A 17082-nucleotide genomic window follows, 5' to 3' on the forward strand; every position below is an offset into this window, starting at 1 on the left:
AGAACGGCAGAGACCCAGGACCTGTTGGGATGAGTGCCTGAGGCCTTAATACATGGCTAGCTGGAGCAATGTCTGAGAAATACTCTCATTCAGCTCTGCAACTTTCTCTCTGTAGTCCTGCCATCCCAGGCCTTCTAATGAGGCACAAAGTGCGTTATTCGAAGCAGCTTTTAGGAATGAAAGCATAAATTACCTAAAAGACTGACGACACAGAGCTCATACGTTCTTGAATCCATTTAGATTCAAGCAGCCTGGCCACACGTCAGACTTTAATTGCAATCGCCTCAATCATGTTGAGCACAGCTGCAGCCAACGCCTTTTATTGCGAGTTGGAGGCATCCTACAAGCAACCAAATTGGTTTTTCATATGTGCAACATTTGGGTGAATCTCAGCTACTTCTGCCTCTCCCTGAAGGTCACCCTGACCTAGGGAATGGTGTCAGCACTGCCTCACTGCTTGGTGATGAATCCCCATCCCATGTGTCCCAGCTCCCCCACAGCAGCACTGTGCCATTACAGGTTTTGTTCACAGCAACTAAGGTAAAAGCAAACTGTGTTTCTACACAGAAGAGGCAAATCTCTGACCAAAAGAAACTCTCTACTAGGGAGGTTCTCCACCCAAGAGTTCCCCCCCAGAGGGGCCTTCCCAGGTGGCAAGGTCTCCCTGATGGCAGTGGCACTTCATTGTCAGTAAGGTCTCAAGAGTCCTCTTCAGTGCTCTTCATTGCAATACTTAAGATGCTTAACATAACTTTTTCATTTACAAGGAGTGAATTGCAGAGCTTCTTGCTGAGTTGTTAGATTTGCAGCAACACTAAGTGAGAACAGCGTGGCTGACAGGTACACAGTGCTTCAAGACCTTTCTCAGTCAAACAAGAAATTTTTCCGGGACACGTCATTCCCATTTCAATCTACTCCCTAACAGCAGAATCGTTCCTGAATCTAATTTGTCCTGGGATCACTGCAAAACCTCAGCACAGACCAGACCATGGGTTGAAATCTAACAGATACACATAGCAGCTCGCAGATGAAGTCCAGCTGGGCCCAAGCATGTGGACACATGGGCTGTGCTGATGTGCAACATGATGCACAAACACGCAGCCAGGGCCCAGTGTACCCACTCACAAACAGAGGCATGGACAAACAGATCACAGAGAAAAACATGCTTCTGTACCTAAACACATACCAACAAAACCAGATGTGTGCGTATGCAAGGATGGGTTATACATAAAACACATGCATGTCTACACAGAGACCTTGGTAAGGATGTCCACCAGCAGGTACACACTCACAGAGGGCCATACAACAGGGATCCGTGTATGACCCTATACACTCACAACAAACACTGCGCGCCTGCTCACGCATCTCAGGATGCGTACATAGAGACACACAGAGTACTAAGGACACACATGTACTTCAGGTGGGCTCACTAGGTGTGTGTATTCTTACACACCAACAGAATACGTACACACACCCATGTACATGAAGAGATGTCCCTACAGGAACGACACGTGACTAGACTCATGCAAACACCTCCCAACTGAAGCACATGCACGCAAACTCACACATACACACATACAGAAGATGTGTGCCGGCATACTATGCACATCGACAAGCACAAGCTTGCACGTACCCAGAGGACTGCTATGTACACACACACAGCAGGAGACAAGCCTACTCCTGTGCATGCATAACACACATTTATGGCTTTAATGGATTTACACACATTTATGGCTTTATGGATTTACACATGTTATGGATTTAATGGCTGCACTTGCGTGAGCAGCTCTTACGAAAAAAGTCTGGTGAAAAGAGCTGAACCCTTCACACACACCTCTGTGTTTCTCCCACCTCCCATCCCCTTCTGCCCGCAACATCACCCGTCCCAAGAAGCAGGGCTGGAAACGCATAACGCACTTTGATTCAGGGAACATACCTTTTTAGAGAGGTTTCTCAGTGGAGACTTCACACAGTTGCCCATAATATGTTGAGTCTGCCTTTCCGGTGGACTTGGTTATAAAGGAACTGAAGCAATTGATCCCATTAAAGGTATTCCTTGGGAGCAAAGCAAGAAAGGCAGTGCCAGGCAAATCCAAACAGCTACTGGCTGCTGGGGCTTCCCTCTTCAGGGAGCTTTTTCTCTCTCTGCCTCTCTCTGTGTTTTTACTTTATGTTCACTTTCTTGAAGAGATGAAGCAGGAAGGAGAGGGAGGGGAGAGAAACAGACAGAAAGAGAGGGAGAGAGAGAGAGTGAGAAGGGGAGAGAGAGGGAGGCGGGTGTATAATCTACATCAGATTAATGTTCAAATCCCTCCCACCCCCCTCAATCTGCAGGCAAGATTGTTTCGCTCATGGGAGAGGGCTGATTCAGGGAGAATTAAAAGAGAGACGCACAGCAAGAAATGATTTCAGTGATGAGTTCAGTGAATCCAGCTAGTTTGGGTGCACACAGCCTCTGAACATCGCATCCCTACCCACCCCCCTTCTAACTCCTCTCAGCTTTTCAATCACTAGAGAGCGTGGCTGGCCAGAAGGCAATCCACTTAGGGGCTTGGAACAGAGTCCAGAGCTGGTTTGGGAGCAGAAATGGACCATTATCTGGGTGGGACCTGTTTCAGCTTATAAATAGCAGAAGTCTCTCATTCTTTTCCGGCCACGGAGAAAGCGAGCCTGGCGGCAGCAGTCCAGGGGCCCTACAACACTCTCAGCCCCAGGCTAGTAGCGTTTAACCACAAGGGAGAGACCTTGAGCCAGTCTTGCGGTAAAGTTTTTCCAGCTCTCTGCAAGTACAAGTCAGCTGGTGGTTTACCTGCGCTAATCTGCCAATGAGGGGCTCACACCTGAATCCTATTCTGAGCAGCCTTAGGCTGGATAATGTGAAGCAAAGAATTTGATGTTATATCCATCTGTTCCATTGCCAAGCACCCAAGTCCTGGAGGCACACCAAGGCTAAGAGGCCCCCTTAAGCTAGAGCCAGCTCCGAACTCTGGATTTAGACCTGCTGTGGTAATAGAATAAACTCTGAAAGAAAAGGGATGAATCCCCAGTACATTTTCCTCTGATCTCAGGCTGAACATAAAAGCATTCAGTCTGAAAAGAGATTTAAATTGTACTAAAAACTCACCATCACACCCAGGCAACAGGATTTGAACAGGATGGTGAATGCACCCTTAGCTATGAAACCACAACAGCTACAGCTACAGCGTGAAAAGAAGCCATGGCATGAAGAGCTACCTCCTGCAAGAACTGTGAAGACCAAAGTGACACTGATCCTACACCATGTCTATGCAGCAGGCTGGTTGGACTCAGGCGTTCAGCTGAAAGACTTGACAATTTTATTTGCGAGTGTGGTTCCAAACAAAAGGCTCTACAAAGACCTAACCCACGGACTGAGTACTTGCACCACAGGCTTTTTTTGCGCAGGAGCCAAGGACTCGCTCTCCTGGCAGCTGTAGGACAGAGAAGGATGAACTGTCAATGTCACAACAAAGCAGGGATTTCTCTGCTTCCATCCTCATGGTGCTGTGGCAAATTAAGCACGATCATAAGGTGAATCAACAGTTTCTTTAGAGCTTAGAGGCTTCTTCCACCTGAAGAGATGAGTTTAGGAGTCCAACCATGACAAGAGTCAACAAATTATCCAGCTCCAGTCGCAGCCATGCAGGATGGTGTTTCTTGCTCTTCCTTGTACTAATCACTTCCCAAGAGTGAAGGCAGTGGAAGAGCTTCCCGCCAGATCCCCTCAATGCCTTCTTCACTGGATGGCCTGGAAAGGACCTGTACAAAGATCCACAGGCCCTCCAAAGAAAGAAGCTGAAGTAGCAGATACTGGAAGACACCCTTTGCACCACAGCAGACTGAGAACAGGACAGAGGGATGGGGAAGCTCTGGTCTGGAAGACCTCTATAGCAGAGCCCACCCATGGTGGGCTGGAAAGCAAAGCTGTTCCTGAGCTGGGCCTGTCTCCTGCTGTCATAGTTTGAAGATCCCTGACGCTGGGGAAATGTACAGTCACTCCCTGGGGGCTGTGCCAGCCCTGGGCCTCTCAGCAGGGGACATTGCAGGAGGATGCTGAAACTCCCAGCTCTTCTCAAGACTGCCATCTTTAGCTTTATTTCTCCTTCCCCTCTCAAAGCAGCTAGTGGGAGGCTGATCTACCCTTGGCCAAAGAGCTGGTCGTTAATAATGTCCTCTGTCAGCTGGAGCCATGCCCCAGGCTCCTTGTTTATTGACGAAGTGCTTGTCTCCATTGAGCAGAAGCTGCCACACAGAGAATGAGGCACCTGGGCTCCTTCCTGAGACAAACGACTCAATTCCAGAGCAGAGAGGAGAGAGAATCGCCTCCCTGCTGCTAATGAATCTCCCCCTGACAGGCAGCGTGGAGATGTCAGATTCCTGACAGACAGGAATGCCCTGCAATTGAGAAGTGCCCATCTCCTGCATCCTCCCGGAGAGAGGGAGAGGAGCAAGGGAATCAGGCGTCTCCTGCCAGGGATAATCCATCACAGCCCCCAGACTGCCATGGGACAGCTTTGGAAGACGGCCACTGAGCGTGTCTTACAGAAGCTCTAAAAGCCTCTCAACAAAAGTTGAGATGGGCATCCTCTAAATACTACTCACACCAGAGCATTCAGAGCCAGCCACCATGGCATGCTGCTGTGTTTGCCTGCTCTCCTGCTTTTCTTCCCCGCAGTTGCAGGCAGCTGTATAAAATGCGCAGGGCAGAGTGAAAGGGCTGAGACCTGCTGCCAGGCTTGGCAGGGAGTTTGCAGTCCAGGAAGGGAAGAGGTGATGGAAGCCTGCTTGCGTCACGTTTGCAGCACAGTCACAGTCCTTCAGCTCTACAAGAACTCTGGCAGGGCTGCAAGGGGCCCAAAGGATGTGACTGTAAACAATTTTCTTACCTCCTTATTTACCCTGGATCAATTGGGCAGCACATCACAATCCAGCAGACAGACCCTGCTGACCTCTGAGAAGGAAAATCACTGTCTGCATTGGAATCTTGCTCCCATCACCACCACAGGCAGCTTAGAGATAGGCAGGAAAGTGGAGTTGGCAGAAGGGTCATTAGAACATTAGGTTAGAAAGAACATATTTTCTCCCTCCCTCCAACTGAGGCTGCTGTGAGAGAACAGGATGCTGAGAATAAGTGTGTCAAAAACATTTGTGTGTAGGTGCTGATCTGTGGGCATGCCTATATCTGGGGTAGTCAGTATGTGTGTGGGAGGGCTGCACATGCATGTATACTGGTTTTCCCACACTGTTCTTTGTGGCAATCACACTGTTCTTTTAAGGTCTGGGGCTCTCTTGTAAACTTTCTAAGAACTGGCAGGAACTTTGTGAAATGCAATTCTTGCCTATGCGCCCGCATCTCTTCCTCTCCCCTGAGGTGCCAGGTGGAGAGCAGAGACCTCAGTGGATGTGGTACGGCACAGAGTGAGGTCCCAGCTCACAGGCAAGAAGCATTTGGCACATGGACTGACCTGAGCATAGAGCAGGGCGGAGGCTGGGTGACTTGGCATTGAACAAGGAGTGAGTTAGGTGGTTTAATATGTCTGGATTCTTTAAAAAGCAGCAATGCTGTGCTTTGGGCTGGCACCTTTGGCAGAAATGCTCATTTCATAAGAAAATGTTGGATCCCACCATAGCTAATCACTTGGTAGCTGCCAGAAACTTTATCCAATGGCAGCAAATATCCGACAGCCACAACAGAAAGAACAAAAGTCAATCCAAAACTTGGGATTGCTTATCAGAGTGTAGCTTTGCTTGGCAAACATTTTTCCAGTGGAAGCACAGATTTGTACAGGGGGACTGTTGCCATGCCAGGCCTGTTTCTGTGCACAGTCTTTCACTTGCTGGAACATTGCATCAGATGGTTGTTCTCAACCCAACACAAACTGCAGCAGGGCAAACTTGGTAGGAGGGTTAATCTCTGAGGGGAGTATGTCCTAAAGCAGGGAAAACCCATTCCTAGCATCTTTGCGCTGAAGTCCATCATAGAATCAACTAGGCTGGAAAAGACCTTTTACCTACGAGCCCATTGCATGCTTCAAAGATCTAGTATTTGAAAATACATCACCTTATTTAAATTATCCTAAGAGGACAAGAATTTTTGGTCTATTTTTTTCCTATCAGAGAATGGAGAGTGCATTTATTGATCAGTAGCTTTCAAATCTGCTCCCAACCACCATTTAGCTGGTGGCTATAGATTGGTATTTTGCAAGAAACAACCTAGTCTTGTTTCCTGGATGACCTCAGCTGAGCCTAAGCATTTGGAATAGTTATCATCCTCCCATTGCCACTGCTGTCTAGGGCCTCATTTCCAAGCTCCCCACTGCTGGAACATGCACTGGCACTTAGAACTTCTACAACTGGCTTCCCCTACTGCTGCTGTACATCGAGTTGTGTCTTCTAACCTTGAATGAACCTTGGATGGTTCCATATTCCAGTCAGACAGGTACAGGTCCGTTTCATAGGGAGGCACCAGCAGGTACTGGCAGATGCAGTCCAGATCCTCGTCTAGGGGGGAGGAATATTTCTGCAGAGAGTTTGGGAACTTTCTTTGCTGTCAGCTGTTCCAGGAAGAAAGTGTTGCTGACTCATGCTGTGCATAATATTCTCCTCCATTAGAGCAATTGGATCATATTCAATCACAAACAGAAAGGTTATTAAAAAGACCAAGGATATTTTCCATCCCTCTCAAGGTAACACAGCCTGGACTGTTAACTTCTGTTTAGAACAGCTTTGCCTGTAATTAGCTAGTTTTATTCTGTGTTAGATGAAAAGAGATGGGAATGTGCCATCTGACACCTTCCATGTAGATGTGGTCCACGCATTTTGCACTAGCCCGACTTCCAAGTCCCTGCGCAGGAAATGTGTTGGCCAGAGCGCAATGTGCTATGGATATTTTCTGCTTTCAAGATCATCAATGGGCTACAAAAAGACAAGTACAAGCTTGACAGCCCAGAACTGCTGTGACAGTTTGCCATGTACACGCAGTACAAAGATTGTTTAAAACAAACCTTACAAGGTCCCTTCTTTTTGCTCAGGAATATGAGAATTGTGAATCACTCTCTGTCCATGTGGGACTACTGCAAGAGCAGCCAAGTGTGCCCTGGCTCCCTCACCTCTTCCCAAACAAAAGGGGTCGGTACTTGGCTGGCACACTGAGGTGCTACTGAAAGCATGAATGAGCAAAGGCTTGGGAACCAATACTAATACTAATACTACAAATACCCCAAACCAACCCTGCACCTTTAGAAGGATCAAACTCTGTATCCCAGTACGAGATCTCTGGCTATATCTCAACACAGCTGGTCACAAACTACCTAACCCCTTTTGGCATTATTTCAGCAGAACATAGGGGTGTTGCTGGCAGTTTTCTACTTCCTGCCTTCAACCATTGTGACATGATGCTTCACAACATCACACAGTTGCCTCTTCTCTTCCAAGAGCAGAGAATGCATTTTGTCTGTGTGGGATGAAGCAATGCTGTATATTCTTTCCAAAGATGCTTGCAAGGTGCAAGGTACTCCAGGGAGGAATGGGTGGAAGAAATATTAGAATATTGCTAATGACTTCATTCATAGATAGCATTGAATTCGTGCTCTTCTGCTGGTGCAGAAAGCTACTGAAAAACTGGATATGACCATACAAGCTACAACGGCTGTTTGTCTTTGTTTCTAAGCAGGGCATTTGATTGAAATTGGAGGATTACTCAAGTTCATGGGCACTGCTGTTGCTCTCTAAGGTCACAGGAATGTCAGGGGATTATTGAAAGGGAGCCCAAAGTTAGCTAGGCATCTTTTACTGGATGCACACCATATAGCTGCTTGTTATTGGAAATCAATACCACTCATGGACTCATCAGGGAAAAACAGTTACTGAAGCTGGGATGCTACAAAGAACCACAGCTAATTCAGCTGACAAATCTGCAGCCCAGCCGCTGTCTCTAAAGCAAAAGTCTTCCCTGACACTTTGTTCAAACCCAATATGCATGAAACAAAAACCAAGGTGGTTTAGGATGGAATATAGATGTAGTGCATAGCGTAATTTAAATGATGATTAATTTATTATTGAAATATTTTCTTCTCTCAGAAGATAAGCTGACTCTACCCAGGTGGTTTGCGTATTTCAGTGCATTAGATCATGCTGCTGTATATTTCATGAACGGAATATTTAATGAATGTTCTTTTAGCTTAGTTTTATTTTAATATCTTTCTCTGTCCTTTTAAAACAGATTTGTTTAAAAAGTAAATCACTGGCAAAGATTAATGTTTGCTGGCAGAGCCAGTGCAAGCAGGAAGCTTATCCATTGCCCCTCAGTGGTTCTGTACGGCTGGCTCACATCCCTCAAGCTCTTTATAAGCAATAAATGTGATACATTTTTCTCCAGGCTGAGCAAAGGGGTAGTAGCTGAGTGGATGTGCTCAAGTGGAACAATGTTTTTCTGTCCATTACATATAGGAAACACAAGACGTACCTTGGAAGGCATGGTGGGTGCCAGCAGGCAGGGATGTACACGCACGATCGTTGTAAGCACAGGAGTGAGTATATACACATGTACAGAGGAGGGTGCGCAGCCCCCCAGCAGCTTTAGCAGAGGCTGCAGGCACACAGGCTGTGTGCATACAGACAAGACACATATACAGACGCTCTTTGTGTCAGGCTACATGCATGGGCATGGCTGTGGCAACACAGACAGGGATGGAAGCACCGAGGCTGTACAAGCCCCATGCAGGTACCCGGACCCCTGTGAATACACGCTTGGCAATGAGCGGGACCAGCGCTCGCCCACATCACGGCAAGCACAGGGCTTTCCCCAGTCTGACACACTGACCGGGCAGAGGCCAAGCCCCGGCGGGCCCGGGGCGGCCCGGGTGCGTGCTAATGCAGTCCCGCCGGCCGGGGCAGGGGCCTCCCGCTGTCCCGGCACCCCGCGGTGGAGGGTGGCCCCTGAGGACACCTTTCTTCCTCCACACCCTCTGAGGACCCATAGGGGCCGGACTAAACCTTCAGAGGTGCCTTCAAAGAGGAGGAAAGGTCGGGGCACTTCTGGTGTTTCTGCCTCCTAACCCGGGCACCCATGGCCCGCACCAGCACCAGGACTGCGCAATGGGATCAGCATCTCTACAGCAGTTGGTCACTGTCAGCCAGAAGTCGTCTGCTCACCCCCAATTACTGTGCCGATGTAACACTGTAAATGAGGAGCTGCTTTGCCACAAGGCCTGACATGCTGCTGCTTCATCTGCCTTACACCATGGTACAACACGACACGCAGCACCTGCAAACTCAGACCCTTCACCTTCGCCATCCCACAGCGCAACACCCGAAATTTTCCATCGCTGGTGTTACTGCTCCAGTGCAGCCCAATGCACCGCAGCCTCTCCTGCTAATACACGGGGCAGCTGAGAGCTCCCATTTCTGAGCCATTCATCACTTCCACTACTGAACCCTTGGCCAGAGCTCTCCGGCTCTCTGCAGGTGGAGCTCCAAGTGTGTCCTAACGCAGGCACTGCTCTTGGGCAAAACTCCCAAGAATCAGCTTGGAGTTAGAATCAGCTGCAGCCGAAGCCACTGGAGGGAACAATGTCACCCTGCAGATGAGGAGACAAGAAGGGTGAGAAGCTGGACAAGGCACTTTTTCCTTACCCGCTCCCAGCTGGTTTAGAGGAGAATGTTCGTGACGCTTGCTACACAAGCAGAGCAGGGACACATCCTGCCCCAAAACAGGGACCACTTCTGCCATCCTGATTTATTGTAAGGTCCTGTTAAGACATGTTATGAAGAACTTAAGCCCATGGGAAAAGGAAAATGGAGCAGGACAAGAAAAGGAAAATTATACAGGAAATGCAGAAAGATTCTTTCCCTATTTTAATGGTAATGTGAACACTGACATTAAAGCAGGAATGAGAGACGGGTGCAGATAGGAGAGGCTTTTAACTCCCTGTACAAATAGAAATACAAAAGCCCCTTTGGCCACAGTGCTAACAGCAGAAGCCTGTAAATATTTAATGATTGCCTACACCATTGTTTGACCCTGCTGGTCCCCATGCTACCAGAGGCAATTGACAGAAAACTGTTGGGGAATCACTCCACTGAAAAATTTAAGAGTCAGGCAGGGTGTGAAAGCTAAACGGCTCTGAAAGTGGTCAGGTCTCACATGGCAGGATCACTTGCAAATTAATATTGCATAGCAAAGGCCCGGAAAAAGGTCTTCTTAAAGGTTCCGGCTAGGCCAGCGCTGCGGCACAGGAGGAATGAAGTGATAAGAACTGGTGGGTTTCTGTGCTGCAGTGCCCGTACAGCGCTGTGAGTCCGGTGCCAAGCTGCTGCCACACCGTGGGTGCTGCTGCTGCATCGCCGCTGCCCCGGGAATCCTGCTGCCACAAAACTGCTACCCCACACTGCTGTCCCAGTCGCTGTGCTGCTGTTGTCACACTAATAAACTGTGCCCTGCTCTCAGGCTGCCACCTCACCACCATCCCAGCTGCGGGGGATCACTGCTCTTCTGCTGTCATGGACATGCAACTGCTCAATACCGCAATGTTCTGTAGCCACGCTGCAAGCACTGTAGGACTGTCCTGCTATTCTGCTCTGCAGGGGTGATAGAATGCTCCTTTTTGCTCCACGACACTCCTTTACCACTTGGCCATTCCAACACTATCCTGCTAGCAGGCCAAAATTATATGAAACATTCTCCCCACGCTCCCTTTTCTTGCCACTTTCCCACTTTGCTGCATTATCATACGCACATCCCTTGCCAACCACCCGTGAGTCACTGCACTGCTCTCACACTGCACTGAGCCACCACCGCTGCAGGGCCACTTCAAAGCACTGCTGTCCCACTACCGCATGCATCCGATAACCAGCCCATACTCACACGGCACTTCTGTCACCAAGTCGGTCTGTGGCGTTGCCCTCGTGCTAACTCACAGCCGTGCTTCCAAAACTGCAGCATGGTGGTAACACTTCACTCGCTGCCTTCTGGTACAACGGGATGGTGCTGTCAGATCAGCACAGCCTTTTGCTAATATCACACCAGAAGTAATCACTGCTGCATAGAATAGCTCCCGTCTGGAATATTGTATTACTACATCATTAGACTGCTAAACTCTTCTGTCAGGCTACAACACTACACAATTATCACACCCATGCACTGCCAAACTCCTACCGCATGGCACCAGTATCACATCTCTGCTCTGCCACAGGATTGCGTTACCACACCACCGCATTGTCAGTGCTGTGCTCTCCAGCACTGTGTGCTAACCCAGTATAAACTCCACAGCAGAGTGCCTCTCTGCAACTGTCTCACCGATCCAGTGTGCAAACATGTCATTAGGCTAAGATGACATCCTGGCTTATACTAATACATCGTTTGACTACCCTACGTTTGTTAATTCATGTACCGCTTAATTACAGAATGGTAAAATGCCCTAAAAGAATATTATTGTTTTATTGTATTATATTCGAACATCACTGCACCAATATAGCATAAGCTTAATTAATAAAATATCCCTGCATCCCGTATCCTGGCAGTATCTTAGCATTCTCCTGGAGCGCATACCCACAGTGCACTATATTGCTGTGTTGGTTATATAAACACGGCACTTCTGCCTTCACTCTGTCTTTTTTTCTGCACAGCTACAAATCTGTCTCCCTCAGACACAACCCTGTAGTCCTGGGCTGCTCCTTTTTGCTGTTACTGCAATAATGACATCCTCCGTGAAGTCATCCCTGCAATCTTTTCTGCGTTTCTGATTGTACCACTGTAGTGTCTGCATCTGCGACCACATCACTGCACCACCATGGAACAACAGGGTGAGGATGTTCCACAGCTGTTCAGCTGGGACAAGATATACTGGTGCTGCTGGACCAGAGTGCTCTGCTGCTGCAGATATGCATCACTGTGCTCCTCTCCTGCTATGTGCTGCAAAATTACTGTTTTAACTGTTTCACAGTGGGCTGTGTGGGCTGGAGAGAAGTTCTTGTATTAAATAAATTGTCTGTTGAGCTCTTGTGCTCTTCTAATTGCAGTGTGGAGCAGACTGGTGCTACAGCATCTGCAGCCTTACACTGCAATCCTGGACACTTCTGCATCTATGACCCTGCCTCAGCCCAGGCTGCAACTTGGGCTCCTTGAAGGCTGAAGTCCTTGCCCATCACAAAACATAACTCATATTTTGACACAATGCTTAGCATTTGTTTCTTAACTCACAGAAATAAAGCTTCCATCATCCCGTTCCACGACAGAATTCCCACAGTTCTTATCTTTGAGCCTTTATTCATCCTAGGATTTTGATATCACTACAAAAATCTTCACATCTCTCTTTTCCTGTAAGCAGCAATTTGTGTATCCTACATCATAGTTCCCCTTCTTGCATCCACAAATCCGCTGTACACCCCTAATACAGCCCACTCCTAACAGCCAGTCCTAAATCCCCACTGGATGGTTGTTCTCTTGTAGTTACTTCAAACAAAGCAAGTGAGAGATGAATACAGAGAGAAATGGGAATAAATAATATTATGCTCTAAAGGAAAGACGTTGGTGTTTGTTTATAAGCACTGGTGCAATGCACCCAGTGAAAAGATGAAAACTAGAATTGTATCTGCCTCTTTTCTTAAGGGTCATTGCTTAGCACTGCAATTACATTTTCCTAAGTTTGAGGCTTTAAGAACTGTCTCATGACACTGGGATGCAAACAGCAGACCAGGGAAAACAAAGATGCTGTGCAGGTAAGGACTGAGTTCAACACCAGAGAGATTTCTGTGGCTGGGAGCCCTGACATGGGTTAGTTTGTATTATTTCTGACACTTTGGGGACATACAGCTCCACTGACTTACAATCTCCTCTCAGGCACATCTTTACTTTCCTCAGAACTACAAGTACAAAGCCAGAGCTGAGCCCATGGGTTCCAAAGCCTGGTGCTGGAAGGAATATGGCTTTCTGTAACCCGGTTGAGCACCAAGCCGCTCACCAGGCCCTTCCTTATTGCCACTACAATGTTAACCTAGACTTCTGGTACACAGAGGGTGGCACTCAGTCCGAGTTAAACACAACCAGAACATTCATCAATAGCAGACTGTCAGGGAGGATGACAAATTGTTCGGGGAACAGATGTGCTTTGATTTTTCTCTGGAGAACTCAAGATGAACAGAAGTAGAACGCACTTTCTGACATCAGATTAAACAGATACAGGTGTATTACCTCCTTCCACCCCATTACAAAAATTCTTCTCCTTCTCTCCATAATCTTAATTTGAACCCTGCAAAGCCCCCTCCCAACCCCCTTAAAAAAAACCCAACCCAAGGACAACAAACCCCACAATCATAACTCCAGTTTAATTGATCACTTCCAGGGCTGGAATTTAGCCGCCCAGGCTGCTGGCTTATACCTAAAACTGTGCTTCTGGGAGATTGCAGTTCCATTAATCTTCCTGGAGATTACATCTCCCAGTAACATCCTTTAAATGGCTCTAAAAGAAAATTTCAGACCAGTCTCCCTCTGCCTTTTCATTTTTAAAGGGTAGCCCTGTTGGGTAATTTCACTATCAGAAGCAGCTAAAAGCAACAGCTTTGTACCAAAAGAGCTTGCAAACACCGAAAGCATCTGTTTCATCCTAACATAGTGACTGGGAAGGCTTTGGAATTGGGTCAGGATTTTTTTCTTTTTTTTTTTTTTGTCGTTCTCCCCACTACCTTCTCCTGACAGCTTCTGCCATCAGAAATGATTCATCTGCTGATTGTACAGAAATGTACCATAAGGGGATGTAAACAAATCAGCAAAGCAAGGCGGGGAGCCAGAGAGATAGATTCTAATAAGTAAATACATTTTAAATATCCGCTTCTCTGACTCTCACCCTCAGCAGGCAGAGCCACAACTTCCCCCGGCGGCAGGGAAAGCACCGGCACTTCCCCCGCCAGCACCACCGAGAGCGCCCTCCGCAGCGCCCGGCGGGGCGGGCGGGCAGGCGGCCGGGGGCTGCGGGCGGCTCCGACCCGCGCCCCCTCCCCGGTGCCGGCCCCGCAGCGCCCCGGCGGTGCCGCAGCACCGGGAGAAGTTCGGCAGGGCGGCCAGGAAGCAGTGCATTTACCGCTGCGGGCTGCGCCCCGGGCCGCGGGGGGCTCCGGAACGAGGAGCCTAAGGTCCGTAAGCGGGCGGGAGGAAGGGGCGCGGGGGGGGGCAGGCAGGGAAGGAAGGAGGGGGCGAGAGGCGCTCTGCCCCTTACCTGGCCAAAGACCGAGCTGAGCATGGGGTGCAGCTGCTGGAAGAGGGGGTCCGCTTCCACCGACCGGTCGCTGCCGCTGGACTTGGTGGAGTACTTGCTGCTGGATTTGGACAGAGGTGAAGCGCCTTCCGAGAGCTTTAGGGACTCTCTGCTGGACCGCTGCCTGTGACTGAAGAAAAAGTCCTCCTCTGCCTCCTCCCCATCCCTGTCTGAGAGCTGATGCTGGTCCTGGGGGTGCCCGTGGCTGGCGTGCGGCGGGAGGTGGTGGTGGTGCCTGGATGTCCGCACCGGTTCCTTGCCACTGCCTCTCCTTGGACCTCCTTCCGCCGTCTCCGGCTGGCTCTCCCCCCGTCCATGTGACAGCTTCCCCGCGCCCCTCGCTCCATCCTCCCGGGCGCCCGGGTGGCAGAGCGGCCTGCGGGCACTGGGCTCCCCGGGGAGCGGCTCCTGGCTCAGCTCTCTCCCCGCCTGCCCGCCTTGTCCTCTGCCGTCCCAGGCGCGGCTGCCGCGGGGCTGGGGCTGGGCGCCCGCCGCCCTCCGGCTCCCCGCCGCCTTCAGCAGCGAAGTGCGGGACTCGCTCTTCGCCATGGAGGAGCCGCTCATCGCGGGGCCGCTAGAGCCGCATCCCCGGCCGGGCGGAGCGCTGCCGCTGCGGGCAGGGCTGCGGCGCGCCGCTCACGGCATGTCCTGCGGAGACCCGCTTAAATCCCGCACCGCGGCCCATGTGACAGCGCAAACAAAGGCCGCGGAAGGAGCGCTCCGGTGGGGGTTGGCGGGCACCGTTCCCCGCGCCGGGGCTCCCCCCCGCGCCGCTCGTCCAGGTGAGCCAGGGCCTCCCCCCGCCGGGGGCCGGCTCAGGCCGGGCCGTGCAGCCAGGCGAAGCGGCGCCGCCGAAGGGGTGCGGGCGGCGGCGGGCGGCGCTCCCGCAGCGCGGCGGGCGGGCAGGGCCCGGCGGCCCCGGGCACAGCGGGGAGGGGGGACCGCAGGGCCGCAGCCCCCCCCTCCCGCTCCCGGCGCGGCGGCGGCGGCCCGGAGCCTCGGGAGCATCGCTCCCGGCGGCGGGGAGAGCGGGGGCAGCGAGGGGGGGACGGGGGACTGACCCCCGACGCATCTCCCGGGGAAGGAAAGAGCTCGGTGCCCCTGCCCTGCAGGCTGCCCGCACGCGTGCCCCTCGGCCAGCACCTCTGCCTCAGCACCGGGAGCCAGCCCGGCAATGGGAGCCCCTTCCGGGGGCCGGGGCCCACCAGAGGCCCCCACCTGGGTCCTCAGCCTGCCGAAACGGGACCGCGGTGGATACCGGCTGCATAGGTCAGCACCTCTAGGTCATATCGTTCTAACTGAGGGGACTTAAGGTGTTGATTAGAACTCCAGATTTCCCAAAGTTCAGGAGAAAAGGCTGGGTGCTCAGCCACTGACCCACACGCGAGGTTTTGATCCAGCCTTGGAAATGGACACAGAGGCTTTGATACGGCTCATCATAAAAGGATATAAAAATGAAGAAGTTTGTACCTAAAAAGCACATTACTTAGCATCTTTGTAATCAAACACAGGTAATTAAGTGGCAACAGGTGCTTCAATAATGATATACTGTTTAAAAATAGTAAAAGATAATGGTGTCAAATCAGACATATGTTCCCAATGAGGAAAGGACCCAGTTCCTTCTTGCTCATCTTCAGACAGTGATTGTGCCTCACTGCAAGACTTGGATACCTCAGCAGTTTATGTATCCAGAAAGATGAAAGTGTGATTATCGAATAATAAGCTTACTCATGCTAGCTCTGCTCTTGCTGGCACATGCACAGCAGTTACTATGTGATGACACAGAACTCTCTGCAACAGCCCAAGTGCAACTTCTCTCTGCAGCCTGGGGTCCCATTGTGGCCTGTTCTGCTGTGCCCCCACCTCAACAGATAAGCTGGTCAGGGCAAAGCTGCCACGGAAGGAGAATTACACTGTGGCCCTGGCTCAGTGTGATGTATTCTCTCAGCTGTGCTGTCAGCACCAGATGTGCAGCAGCCATGAGCAACTCCCGCACAAGGTGCCCTCCATTCATCCCCAGGAGAGCAGAGAGAAGAGACTGATCCTTCTGCCCCATCCTGCTCTGGATGCCTGACAGCAGCTCTCGGTGGCTAAATGGGCTGTCAAAGGGGTTTGTGGTGGGGACGTTTGTCAAGCAGCAATTTACCATTCAAACCTGAATTGCCATTTCAGCTCCTAATTATAGCCAAGGTACCTTTTTGGATTTTGGTGTTGGGGTTTGTTGGTTTGGGGGGGGTTTTTGGTGTTTTTGTTTTGGTTTTTTGTTTGTTTGTTTGTTTGTTTGTTTTGTGGTGTTTTGGTTTGATTTTTTTGGGGGTTTTATTTCGGAATATGCTGCTCCTGTTTGATACCAGCAGGGCAGAACCACTGCTCATGGCTGGATGAACATGAGCATTGGCTTTCCCTACAGCAGCTGCATTATTGGAGCCGTGGCTGCTTTCAGGGGTCCTTCTGCCAGGAAGCTCGGAGGTAGAAGGAGGCTGAAACAAAACACTTCTCAATACCTCTCTGTCCCAGGAAAGTTAATTCCATCAGGATGTGACACTGCTTTTCGAGAAGCTGCCATTTCTGGAGTTGCAGCTGGTGGTGAAGAGATATTGATGTAAGGAAGCGCACACAGATAAAGATTCCCGTCTAGCCTAACACTGCCCTCACTCTCCTTGGAGTCTTTTGAGCTATTCCCGAGGACTGCAGTGACACTTCTGTCTACAGGTGGGTTGCAGCTCCTTGCCCCAATCAAGTGAGCACTGCAGAACTAGGAGCAGATGCCTCATTAGTGAGAAGGGACTCACTAGTGCAGGTGTGATTCATCACA

At 50.3% G+C, this 17082-nt stretch overlaps 1 protein-coding gene across 4 annotated transcripts in view; it reads right to left on the reverse strand.

The window, feature by feature from the left end:
• The window catches only part of CABP1 (calcium binding protein 1), a 28038-nt gene extending 11575 nt beyond the window's left edge, over positions 1 to 16463 (reverse strand). Inside the window, exon 1 of one of the 4 annotated variants that reach the window (XM_030502217.1) lies at positions 14229 to 16463. In XM_030502217.1, the coding sequence (XP_030358077.1) occupies positions 14229 to 14831 (603 nt within the window). In that variant the 5' untranslated portion in view covers positions 14832 to 16463. Of the gene's footprint in view, positions 1 to 1936; positions 2219 to 14228 lie in introns of those variants that run through there. The other 3 variants (XM_030502218.1, XM_030502220.1, XM_030502219.1) reach the window with 3 other exon arrangements.
• Positions 16464 to 17082: the final 619 nt, after the last annotated feature.

The sequence above is a fragment of the Strigops habroptila genome, chromosome 11, assembly GCF_004027225.2.
Source record: "Strigops habroptila isolate Jane chromosome 11, bStrHab1.2.pri, whole genome shotgun sequence".
Lineage (NCBI taxonomy): Eukaryota > Metazoa > Chordata > Aves > Psittaciformes > Psittacidae > Strigops > Strigops habroptila.